We start from the raw sequence: 12,771 nt of genomic DNA, 5'->3' as shown, positions 1-12,771 counted from the left end.
GGTTGTTGTGACTGGAAGTGCATCCGTGGGCTGTTCCTTAGACGGCTTATTATTGTCATGTAGAACGGGTGTGTATCCTGCCCTTGCTGACGTGCTGCTCGTTCCTAGAGGTTTCCTGGTGGAATTCTTGTTGCTCTCACTTCTCCTTTGTGCACAACACTGATTTGGCAAGTCATTTTCTCTGTGCATCATCTCTACTCAAGATCTTCTTTCCCTTCGGGGCATTTTGTCACCTCTAGTTGGCTGCCCTGGTTTGCCTTTGATTCTCACTAAAAGCCACGATCGGCTTCAGTAAATACCACTGTGATCCTTGAAGCTCTCTTGCCCTAAATACACATTGTCTCATTGGGCCCCATCCTTTGGATGCTGGGATGTGGTCCATTGTAGCAATACTCTGAAGCAGATTGGAGCTTGGGCTGACTGTGTTATGCAGGAAGCTGATGAGCAGACGAGAGCACAGGTGTCCTGACCCCAGCCCACTGTTCCTCCCACCAGGCAACTCCCAGCATAAGACACTCGGTCACCATTTACTAAGCGTTAAGTGGGCACCAGATCCATATGATCTGTAAGTTTCACAATAACTTTGCAACGTAGAGGTTCACAGTATCAAAACAGCCTGAGGAAAGCTAGGTATCTCCAGAGAACTCAGCTAGATTCTAGGATGAGCCGAGTGTGCTGTCAGAAGCCCTGTTCCATGTCCCTCGGCATCGCAGAGGGTTTATTATGGAAAGCTGTTGAATGAGGAAGGAGTGAAAATGCTGCTGCTCACCTTCCCCACCTCTCCGGTCTGCAGATGGGCGGCCCAGGCTGAGCTCGGTGCTAGCAAGCAGGCTGCCCTTGTGTGGCCTCCATTTTCATTCTCCTGGTCCACGCTTTCCCGTGCAGCACCCCCGTCTCGTTCCCTGGCCTCATCACTGTGGCCGCTGCAGTGCTCTTCAGTGCCCCCTTTCTTTCTGGGTCTCTGGTCATGTTAGGATGAGGTCGCACAATGAAGACTTTGTATGCCGGGCCTGAAGGCCATTCTGTGTCTTCTGTGGCCAGGAGAGAACTCTTGGAGCCCTGGGCATGGCTTTCCTTCCAGCTTCTTAGCCATTTCCTATTGGAAGCTCTGATCAGTTTCCCTGTGTTACCAAAAGTCAAAACAACCCATCCACTTAGAGAGAGCGGGTGACTCCCCAAAGATGCGAGGTTAGTGGTTGTTAAAGTCAGTTTTCAGTTCAGCATAGACTTTAGTCCCAGGCCTCTGTAGTGGTGGCACAGGCTTTGTTTGGTAACTTTTCCCCCCTGGTATTTAAAAATAACACTTTCCCCAAACTTGATTAAATAAAATAAAATTGATGGTTTGGCTAGCACACAAGGACAAAAACCACAGGAACCTTTCCGAAGCCCAGCTGTGGAACTGACAGCTCAAAATAAGTCATGAGGGGGGTTTAGCAAATGTTTGCTGAACACATTTTTGAGTGCATAGCACTAAGGATAGAACAAGTAAGGCCTAGGGTGAGGCAGGTGTGGGCCCCGTCAAAGGCCTCCTTCTCACTGCTGGCTCAGGGGTAAGGAAACTGTTGCCTTCAGTGGTGTGCCCATAGAGGGCCCCGGCTAGACACCAGTGCCATAGCCTAGGAAAAGAGCCGGTGGGCCGATAGGGATGGGAGACAAGAGGGCTGTGAGGAGAAGAAGAATCAGAATGCTTTATGTACTTGTATAAAATTTAAAACACAAAATTAATTTTAAAAATAAAAAATCCTGCCCAGGGAGCTAGCTATTGGACTAAGGCAACTTGCAAAAGAAAGTACTGTCTGACCTGGTACCCAGCGCCTGACATGGTAGGATCTCTAGCAATCTATTGAGCCACAGAACTGAATCCCAGTTCATGAGGCCAGCGGTAGTGGCAGGGGAGCCAGTCCGCACCGCAGGAGTCTCATAGCCGCAGCCTTTGGTGCATAGCCGCTTGCCAGAGGCTCTGTCTACCCTCACTGCCCTCCCACTAGAGCATGGAGTTCAGGTCCTCACCTCAGCAGTTGTGGGCACTACTGCTGCTACCATTTAAACGCTCGTGGCTCAGCTCAGGAAGGGCTTGATGGCGGGCGAGCACCTAAGAGGTCCTACGCGCTTCAACAGACAGCTCTCCTTTCCCCTGGAGTCGCTTGTCTGCTTGTCCGCCAACACTGTGTGTGACTCTGGTCATTCATAGGGTATCACTGTCCTGCAGTGGCTCTACTTCTAGGTGGTCTCAGGGCACCTGCAATACCTCAGGAGGGCAGGTTTTTGGTACCTGGAATGACAGGCTCATGATAGGAGAAAGAGCCCATCACTTTCAGTTATGTGTTCTTCACTGTTCTAAGATGCTGTCGTAGTTACTGTTCTATTACCATGAGGAGACACGTGGACCAAGGCAGTTTATAAGATAAAGCCTTTACTTGGGAGCTTGCTTATAGTTTCAGAGGTTAGTCCCTGGAAGGAAGGTGCTGGGACAGTAACTGACAAGTCACATCTGATCTGAAAGTTGCAGGCAGAGAGACAGAGACAGACAGACAGGCAAGCAGACAGACTGGGCTTGGTGTGGGCTTTTGAAATCTCACAGCTCAACCCCAGTGACACATCTTCTTCAAGACCACACCTCCTAATCCTTCCCAAACAGTCGCGTTAACTGGGGCCCAAGCATTCAGATATATGAGCCTGTGTGGCCATTCTCAGTTCAGCCACCACAGATACGTTATTAAAAACCCCTTCTCTTGGCATCTCCAGTAAATGTAAAGGCCTAATAGAGAAAAAGGACCTTGGCAAGGCCAGAGCTCAGTGCCAGCCCTGCCAGATCCCCTAGGTATGTTATGTGACTTGAAAAATGGCCTCCACATGCATGTGTGTGTTACATGTATTTGTTGGACAAACATCCCAACTGTCTTCAATTTACATAAACCTGTTTATGTGGCAAAAATATAAAGCCTTCTATCCAGTAAGATGCAAACAGACTGTGTAGTAACTACACTCTGGTCTGGTTATAGACTCCTAACAAGGATTGCCAGGTGCGTGTGAACCTAGCAAATGCTGAAAGCAACATACCTAATTGAGTCACCTTGGAAAAAACAAGTGCTAATTAATTGGCTGGACGCGGTTGAACCAGGAGATAAAACACCTGTAATCTAAGAGTGTCTTGTCACCCTCAGGGGACTGTGCAGTCACCACCACCACTGCCCCTCATTTGCCAGAGGTGTGGGTCTTCAAACCCCACTTCATACCTGCTAGCCAGAATCTGCTTTTATTACAAAAACTTTTTGAAAAGAAAGTTTCACCATGTGTCCCAGGCTATCCCAGAACAAAGTATCCTTCTGCCTTAGCTTCCACAGTCTGGGGTTTTCCCCTGGAGTCAGCATTTAACAACATCCGTGAGCAATTCTCTTTCACATTGAGGTCTGAGAAGGGCTGGTCAGAAATGAACCTTATTTGAGATTTCTGTGCTTCTGACGTGGCCAGCAAGCTCCCAAGGGCACACACTGGGATATCCCGTGCCCAGAATAGACGTACATGCCGCCCAGTGGTTCCCAGGGGCGTGATGGCGGGGTTCTGTTGGTAGCAGTAGCATTCTGCTACCTTGTGACATGACCTTCACTTTCCTTAAAAAAAAAAAAAAGATCTTAATTGCATCCAAAATATATCTGCTAGAATAAAACTAGTAAATGAGAAAAATCTAGGTTTTGAAAAACTGCCTGTCTGTGAGAAATAATATAAAACAACCAATGTTTATCACAGCTGACAGAAATAGCCACCAAGTTGTGTTCAGTCACTGTTTCTCTGGCAGCAGGCAGTCTAGTCTATACAAGCTGGCGCACACTAGTCCCAGCTGTTCAGGAGGCCAAGGTGGGACTAATGTATGTTTGAGGTCAGTGCTGGCTTCACGGTAAGACCTAGTTGAGGAGGGGTGGGGGATGAATAGAAGAGGAAGGAAGGAAGGAAACGCAATTAGTAACAAAACTTAAAGAGATCACAGTGTCCAACATAGGTTTTCTTATTACAGGGTCTGAGGGAAATCTCAGTAGATCTTCGGAAGTGGCCGACACCATCTGCATTTTCCATCACGATATCTCATGATTCTACATGAAGTGCAGTTTCCTGAGATTTGATGCATGATTTAATATCCCTTCAAGACCAAAGACAAGTGTCTCCATGAGGGAACAGCTTTTCTTAGCCTTGCTGCTATGCTGTGTGTTAGCTTGGCCTCTGCAAAGTTTGTTTTTTTTTTTAACTTTTTATTGGTTCTTTGTGAATTTCACATCATGCACCCCAATCTCACTCATCTCCTCGTCCCTTCATATCCATCCTCAGCCCTTGACACCTCCCTCACAGAAGGAAAAAAATACAAATAATTTAACTTAATTTTAAAAAAATCTTGCTGTGGAAGCTGTGGCGTGAGTCACAGCGTGTCACACAGTATACCCTTTCGCCTCAACAGTTTTACTTGGAAATGGCCATTGCAATGAGTCATTGGTGTGGTTTGAAGCCTCTGGCTTCTGTTACACTGTCAATATTGGATCCTCAGTCTAGCTCCTCCCTGATACCCTTGGTTACTTTGTGTCATGGAGATCCTGTGGTTTTGGATATGTAGGGCCAACCTCTTCACACACTCCAACAGTTCGTGCATGGAGTAGATAATGAGATGGAGTAGATATTGAGAGTCCTGGATCTGGGCCTGGGTGGTGCCTGTGTTGTTCAGCCCACCAGCTCTCCAGTGCATGTACCGCCAGGGCCACGTGAGGGGCAGGGCCAGCTCTCCTGCTTGTGGCAGGGGCCAAGAGATGGAACTGGCTCTCCTTCTCCCATGCCATCCAAGCCAGCTCTCCAGCACTGCCCCAGCTAGGGGCAGAGGAAGCTTTCGAGCCCTGGTGCAGGAGCAGGGGGTGGGGATGGGGTAGTCAGCTCTCCCACATTGTGCAATAAAGGTGTGGGTGGGGTGAGGGGTGCGTCCAACTCAAGATGATCCCAGGAAGAAGCCCAGACCACAGAGGTCTGCACGGCCTTTGGTGGTAACATAGGCCACAGACATTGACACATACCCTGCTGCTTCAGGGCCACGGGCCCAGACATAGCCCTTGGCAGTAGCACAGGCTGGAACCTCACCATGGCCTCAGGTGGCACTGTGGGCTACTCACATCAGGCCAATCCTCAGCACCCTCGTGTTTCCAGTTCCTCCTTTTCTCATGGTATACAAACCATTTTACCTCTCTTTCTCTCTCAACTATCTACCAAATGCTTGTTCATCATAGTGGCACCCCCCCAGCACACCACCGTGCTGAGATGGATACACCTCTTGGTGTCTTCAGCCCATCCACTGCTGCTAGTTAGTTTTAACTTTCATCTTGACACCACCTAGAGTCTTGATGAAGAGTCAATCCCAATCAGGTTAGCCTGCAGACAGGTCTGTGTGGGATTGTCTTGATTGTTAATTGATGTAGGAAGGCCCTGCCCACCGTGGACCAGAGTTCCTGAGCTGTGTGAGAGAAGAGAAAGTTAGCTTAGCACAGGCAAGGATGACACATTTATGCTAACTGCCCCTGGCTGCTTCCTGCTTCCTGCCCCTGGCTGCTTCCTGCTCCTTGCTCCTGGCTGCGTCCTGCTTCCTGCTTCCTGCCCCTGGCTGCTTCCTGCTTCCTGCTCCTGGCTGTGTCCTGCTTCCTGCTCCTGGCTGTGTCCTGCTTCCTGCCTTGACTTCGCTGAAGTAATGGACTGAAGCCTGGATTGTAACCTGATAACCTTTTTGCCCTGAGTGGCTTTTTGTCGGCTGTTTGCCACAGCAACAGAAATGAATCTAGGACACCTTGCCACGGGGTAACCAGAGCTGATCCTTTTTATGGGATTTGGCAGGGGTGTAGAATGGCCAGTGCAAGGTGTGTGCCTCCTCCCTACCCCCACCCCCTGCCTTCTAACCCCATCCTGTGCCACTAGTGCTAAAGGGATGTGAAAATGGTGCTGGGTTGTGCTTTTCAGTTGTATGTCTTAGTAGTGATGGTATTTCCCTCTTGGGCTTAAGTACACAGGCTTGGTTATTTATTGGATCTTTAGATCCTAGAGCCTCCTTCAGCATCTTATAAAGTCTGTCAGAAATGTGATACATACTCTTTCCCACTAAATAGTATCAAGGCCAGTAGTTCTTTTTTTTTTCCTTTTTTTATTAATTTATTCTTGTTACATCTCAATGGTTATCTCATCCCTTGTATCCTCCCATTCTTCCTTCCCTCCCATTTTCCCCTTATTCCCCTCCCCTATGACTGTTCCTGAGGGGGATTACCTCCCCCTGTATATGCTCATAGGGTATCAAGTCTCTTCTTGGTACCTGCTGTCCTTCCTCTGAGTACCACCAGGTCTCCCCCTCCAGGGGACATGGCCAAAGCCAAGGACAATACAGGCCGTAAAACTTTAAACCCCTACCCAGATCTAGCCAATGGTCAAAACATTCTCCACAGTAGAGTGGAGAGTGGGATATGACTTTCTCACATACTAAGGCCAGTAGTTCTTAAAGTCTCAATCCAACATTAACACTCCCAGGTTGTAGTGGGCTCCTTCTGTCTGCTCGATCTGGCGAAGTGAGTATAGGCAAATGAGAAGGCGCCCAGGAGGCCTCCCTCTTGTCCTCCGGCTCTGCTCTGCACTTCCTCAGAGCCGCCCCTCAGCCAGACATGCTGTCAGGTGCATCGAGACCTGAGGTAGCCATAAGCTAGACCAGCTATGACATTATGTCACATGGGACCCTAGAAACCCAGGCCTGTGAGCCGCCTTCTCTTCAGCTGCTGCCTTCTGGTGCTTCAGACTTCCTTTCCTCCCACCGGAAGAAGATCGCTGTGGTGCCTGCAGGCCAGGCCAGCAAGGCAGGTCTCACACAGTGCTGCCTGTTCCCAGCCCAAATCTCCCAATGGTGGGAAAGAAACAGCCATTTCGAGAAGACAAATGTAACTTGCAAATCTCTTAAAGTTTCTGTATATCGAACTATCTGACAAAGCTGGGTTCCATCCCTACAAGTCACACAGTAAAAGGACAAAAGTGACTCCTATAAGCTGTCCTCTGGCCTCACTCAGGCACCATGGCATGCACACACTCCCCAAATTAATTAACTACAGTTCATATCCTTCTTGCTGGGAAAGTGCATCACCCAGGACCTTTCCCAGAGTGCTTTTGAGGACATGGTGAGATGGCCCACAGGTGACACTCAGCAGCCAGGGTTACCTGTGCTCAGGCCGTATCTGCACTAGGCCTCAATGCGTCAACACCCATGTGCTTCCACACTCAAGCCCTTTGGTCGCCCATGGGTGGGGGAGTGTTTGAGAAACCCCTTTCCTTTCTGCCTGAGAGGTTCATAGTGCACGGCAATGCAGACAGCTGTTTATAAGTCTTAGGCAGGCACAAATGCAGGGCACTTAAGACAGACAGCTCTAACCGAGAGTGCTCTGAGGCGTGGTTAGAGCAGCTAGCATAGCTGAGCTCCTGCCTGACAGGGCGCGGAGTGCCATCTAGCTTAACTCTCAGTGACCTCCCAAGGGTCACCTCCTGGGCCACGCCCTACAAGAGCTAGTGTTCTGATACACTGCCGACTCCCAGGCTCGTTCCCTGGAGTTCCTAGGCAAGGTCCAGTGCAGCACTGGCAGGCTCCTGCACTGGGGGTGGGGGGGGGGGAGTGTGGGGGGGGTGTGTGGAGGGAGCGGGGAGCACTTCAGCATCCCTGCTGCAAGCGGCAGCAGACCGATCTTTCAGCCAGAGTTATAATGAAGAAGGAAGTGGCCACATTAAGTGGTGGATATGGGTGGACCAAAGCCCATGAGGGAGGTCACGAGTGTGGGGAGATTAGAGGTCGTGCTAGGGAAAGGGTCCACAGACAGAGGGCCAAGCTGGGAGGAGCATCCCAGCAGGCCTTTGGAAAGCCAGGCTGTTCCTTCTCAGTGCTTCAACAAATCTCCCAGTTGCTGGGAGCACAACTTTCTCCAGACGCACAGGGAACTGCTGTGCCTCTCGTCATCCGTGCGAGGAAGGTCAGAGGCTGCTCAGGGACGGACGCGTCACTATTGCTCTGATCATTCTTTCGTTTCTTAGGCAAACTCCGAACCGGTTCTGGATCCACAGCAACTCCAAGCCTTTGACCAGCTCTGCCGGCTCTACCGAGGAAGTTCTAGGGTAACGTCTGTGTGGTTGACACTTTTTTCTTAGAGTCCTGCCCCCAGCTCCAGCTCGGAAGGTGCCCGTCATGCCTGTTCTGACCACATGGCCCACCAGTCCTGGCCCCAGCAACACTCAGGATTTGGCAAAAGGACAAAGGCAGTAGAGAGGCTGTGAGGACACAGAGGCCCGTGTGTGTGGCCTGTCTCTGTGGAGAGCAAGCCGGAAGCCTGTTCCCCCTTCAGGAGGCCTTTGTGTATGCCTGAGACTGCCAAGGCCGCCCTCCAGCCAGGCCCCCTCAACAGCCGCTTTTGTTGAATTTACTTGGGTCCTGAACAATCAATACTAAGCGACAGTGGCTTGAACAAGATGGAAGCATAAATGCAGGAAGCCAGGGCACCATCCCCAAACCCGCAGCTTGTGCTCAACTCACTCAGGTCAGCACAATTGCTCCAGCTCTGCGCACTGCTTCTGCGTGCCAGCCAGCACGCCGAGCAAAGGGAGGCCAGCTCTCTCTCCTCAGGACCTGTGCTAGAAGTTGTACATGCTACTTACTTCCCTTGTCTGCAAGGCAGATCTGTGGCCACCTCGCTAGCTGCAGTGCAGCCTGGGGGAAGTGGAATGGGCTGGACTCTTGGTCTTTAAAACTGGGAGGAGAGTGCAGACCTGGAGGCTACTAGCAGTCAGCACCGCACAGGCATCCATGGCGGGCTAGCGTGTTCCCCTGGGCTCCCAGCCTGCCCTTCCATGCCTAGTGCTGCCTCAGGAATGGCTCGTGTTCCCATCCAGTCATGGAGAGCGCAGGCCTGGCAGCACCCTGGCCTCAGCCCTCACCCTGAGGAGGCCCTGGAAGCATTTTCCCTTCAGGCTGCCTGTGCTCTGGGGGAACGTTCCTCATGACCACAGAGGCCACGCAGTCTCACTGGTGAGCACCTCTCTGGGTCCTTCCCTTCTACAAGGCGCATGCTGGCTCCCAGCCACCTGAAGGAGGGAACAAGAACTTGTCAGCGCCTCCACTCCAGGTCACACCCAGGTGTTGTGAGAATTTTGGGTTCTTAAAAAAACATAGAAACATTGCAAGAATATGTTTTCAGCCGGATGTGGTGGCGCACGCCTTTAATCCCAGCACTCGGGGGGCAGAGGCAGGCGGATCTCTGTGAGTTCGAGGCCAGCCTGGTCTACAAAGTGAGTCCAGGACAGCCAAGGCTACTCAGGGAAACCTCAAAAAACAAACAAAACAATGTTTTCATTTTAATCCCAGGTATGAGAATAATGTGCTAACTATGATTTGCCTCATGCTCGGGCAGAGGCATGATTTTGCCAGCTGCAGATAGTTTCTGCACCTGTGTGGTGTTTGGAGTTCTGGGAACTTTTCAGCAGGTACAAATGCTGGGAGCCCAAGAGGTGGTTTAGATTTTTGGTGGATTGTTTATTGGTTGTGGCTTGTTATGTTGTCATGTACAAAGAAGAAAAACAAGAAGAAATTAGATATCCCGGGAGCAGGAGCTTGACACCCCTAATCAGCAGGAAGTAGTCCTAATGATAACATTGCCCCCTTTCTGAAGCTGACCATGACAGTGAGTGTGCGAGAAACCGTGGCTCTGTTGCTGAGCCACCACTGAGAACTGGGTTAGTTTTGATAAACTGGTCCTTAGAGCTTAGCGGGCTTCACTAACATGAGCCCTGGAAGATTCAGACCAGTGAGAAGTCAGGGCAGACAAGCAGGGCACAGGTGATGGGCATGTAACCACAGGCAACCTGTCTGAACAGAGACTGCCACGTTAAGCTGAGTCCTGCATCCCACCCTGTGGCTCATAGCCAAGCGGGCCAGAGTCACTCCTCAGGGTTCTGTGGAGCACCAGGCATGCTGTCCATGAAAAGCACCCAGCCTGTCCTGCCCTTGCAGGCATTCCCGGGGCTGACTTACCCCAGCAGTCCCCATTAGACTCCCGTACAGCTCTGGCGGCTCTCCTGAGAAGAGTGGCAGTGGGGCGCCATGCTCAGTCTGCAGGCCCCAGCCACTGTTCAGGAAGCATGTATCTCGGCCCTGAGTTTCACTCTCAGGTTAGCACTGTGAGAGAGAGCGTAGCAGGCCAAGGTCTCATCCGGGTACACACTCACCTCCTTTGATGGTCACAGGCATCTGAGAACCCGGCTGCCAAGCCCTGACTTGCAGAAAGTCAGCTAGGTGACAGGAGGCAGCTGCAGTATACAGCCTGGCTTTTTTAGTGGGCTGGCAGGTTTTCCAGACTATTACTAAAGCCACTGGTGGACATACAGCTGTAGGGAGGAAGGCTGTGCTTCGAGGAGAGGTGGGACCTACCAGTGCTACTCCACAGCTCAAACCGTGTTGGTGGCCAGATGTCCAGGTTACCAGAGAGAGAGAGAGGTTGGAGCCAGTGGGAACTCTGAAGCCTACGGGAGAGATGTGCTGGGAGTCGAGTCTGCAGGGAGACAGTGCACAGGGAGGTCCCTGTGCCTGGCGTAGTCCTCACCCGGGGCCTTGCTGTGAGCCCAGAGGCACACCCCTTTCATGAGACATGACCTTAGGCTCCAAACTCAGCTTCCTCACTCCTCCTGCAAGGTAGTGTTCTCCCACACCTCACGTGTGTCTCCTCTTTGCAGCTGGCTCTCCTAATGGAACTCTCCCAGAACCGCAGCGGCGACAGCTATAGGCCATTTGCCGGCTCCCAGAGCGGCCCTGCTTTCCACAGCGTCTTCCAGAATGAGAACTTCCAGCTGCAGCTCGCGCCTCCACCTGTGACTGAAGACTGAGGCCTCCCTGGAAGAGCCCAGTGCTGCAGGAGGCAGGAGAGGGCCCCTGGACGCTCCTGCACAGAGGCCCAAGGAGGCCCCTTGAGGTCCCCCCCTCCCTCCCTTCACCACCACACTCCGTCCCGATGTAGTGTCCCTGTTGCAGCATCAGTCTAACAGACAGGCTGGTTTACTTTGCTTGGAATAATATTTCATTCTGCCCAGTCTTAAAAAAAAATAATAATAGCATTTATCCAATGGCATTAGGTGTTAAGTAACACGGGCAGCGAGCTTGTCAGTGTGAAAAGCAAAGCTTGGCCAGGAGAGAGCAGCAGTCTGGGAAACAGGCCTGCCTGTTGATGTGTTCCTGAAAAGCTCGTCTAAGCAGAAGAGCTGCCCTTCAAACCAATAAATGTCTCAGGTTTGAGTCCTGCATGCCCGCCAGTCTCCTAGCTGTCACTCTGTCTAGTCAGGGACCCTCACACTGTTGAGACAAGCAGCACTCTGTCACAGGCCTCAGCGCGCAGGCATTCCTGTGGCTGCGTCAGGGCAGCCAAGGAGAGTAAGGCTTAGATATGTTGGGTCCTGGAATTTATGTCATCATGTAGCAGACGTGGCAGGTCACCATACCCAGAGACCCAGATGCCCGTGCCGTTGGTTCAGCTCACAGGGACAGCTAAGCAACCCACGAGGAATAGGTGGACAGAGCGGACACAGGAAGCAGACACTGCTCCTGCCCTGGGTAACAAGGCTTGTGGGATAGTAGCTCCCAAGAGCTGCAAAGGCTCTGTCCCCAGAAGAAGGTGTGGGGTGGTACCTCCCGCCTGAGGGGAGTACATCCCCTGATAAGCAGTCAGGGTTCAGAGATAAGTACTTTAACTAGCTGACACACAGAAGCAGTAGGGTGGGGTTTCAAGATTCCCCACCCCATGGAGCATCTCGGATAGATGAGGTGTCGCCTCTGAGTGCCATGCTCTGGTTTGCTAATGTCATAGCAGACATACATGAGGCCACAGGCCCTGGCATCTGGAAGTCCACCCCGTCCCTGCTCCTAGCACTTAACCAGAGAGAGGTTCCACTGAGTGGTGTCTTGAGGTTCCAATTTAAAAGGTTGCTGAGAACAGGAGGTCCTGGAGCAGGCAAATGCTGCCTCTGTGGACGGTAAGATGGAGCTTTCTGGAAGGCGTGCGGTGTGAAGCCAAACTCAGAAGGTGGCGCAGGCAGCCGTGGGGCTGACTCCCAGTTGTCCATCTCTCTATAGTGCAGCCATTGCTTTGCTCTTTGTCTTACTGCCTCAGGACAGGGCTTTGCCTGAAGCAGAGCTCAGTGAAGCTCACTGACCCGAGAGCTTCCAGGATCCATCCGTGTGGGGTTAGGTACATGCAGCCATGCCGTGTGTGTATGTGTGTACAAATGTATACACACATAAACCTATTTTCTATAGGCTCTGGAGATTCAGACTCACGCTTGCATAGCAGGCACCCACAGAGCCATCTCCACACCTACCCCCCAGCCACATTTCTGGGAACCATTGCTGCCTCTTAGCTGTGTCTATACTTAAGCCACAGTGGCACCTGGGATGACAAAGGCATGCCACATGGTCAGAAACATCAGTGTTGGTCACAGCTTTTGTTGGGGGCACATGAGACCCCTCTGTAGAACTTGTGACAGTTGTAAGGCTCCAGCCTTGAGGGTAGACAGAGAAAGTGCTGCTACAGAGAGACAGACACCATCAGGGACAGCAATGGGTTGCCAGCCAGGACCTAGGCTTAGGCTCAGCCCCATACTGCCCCTCCCAGCTCCCTTAAGCTGAAGGAGGCTGTTGGAACCTCGGAAAAGCTCCAGCCATAGCAAAGCTCTCAGGGACCCATAAGAAAAAAA

General features: G+C 51.5%; 1 protein-coding gene across 2 annotated transcripts in view; it reads left to right on the top strand.

Moving 5' to 3' along the window:
* Nucleotides 1-11,330, top strand: part of VPS8 (VPS8 subunit of CORVET complex) — a 215,049-nt gene extending 203,719 nt beyond the window's left edge. For both annotated transcript variants that reach the window (XM_084801736.1, XM_084801735.1), the window contains 2 exons: nucleotides 8,074-8,154; nucleotides 10,762-11,330. In XM_084801736.1, coding sequence (XP_084657862.1) covers nucleotides 8,074-8,154; nucleotides 10,762-10,911 — 231 coding nt within the window. In that variant the 3' untranslated portion in view covers nucleotides 10,912-11,330. The remainder of the gene's footprint in view (nucleotides 1-8,073; nucleotides 8,155-10,761) is intronic.
* The last annotated feature ends 1,441 nt before the right edge of the window (nucleotides 11,331-12,771 follow it).

This window comes from Acomys minous, assembly GCF_964271855.1.
Source record: "Acomys minous genome assembly, chromosome: 11".
In the NCBI taxonomy this organism is placed as follows: domain Eukaryota; kingdom Metazoa; phylum Chordata; class Mammalia; order Rodentia; family Muridae; genus Acomys; species Acomys minous.
This window is presented reverse-complemented; position numbering and strand designations above follow the sequence as displayed.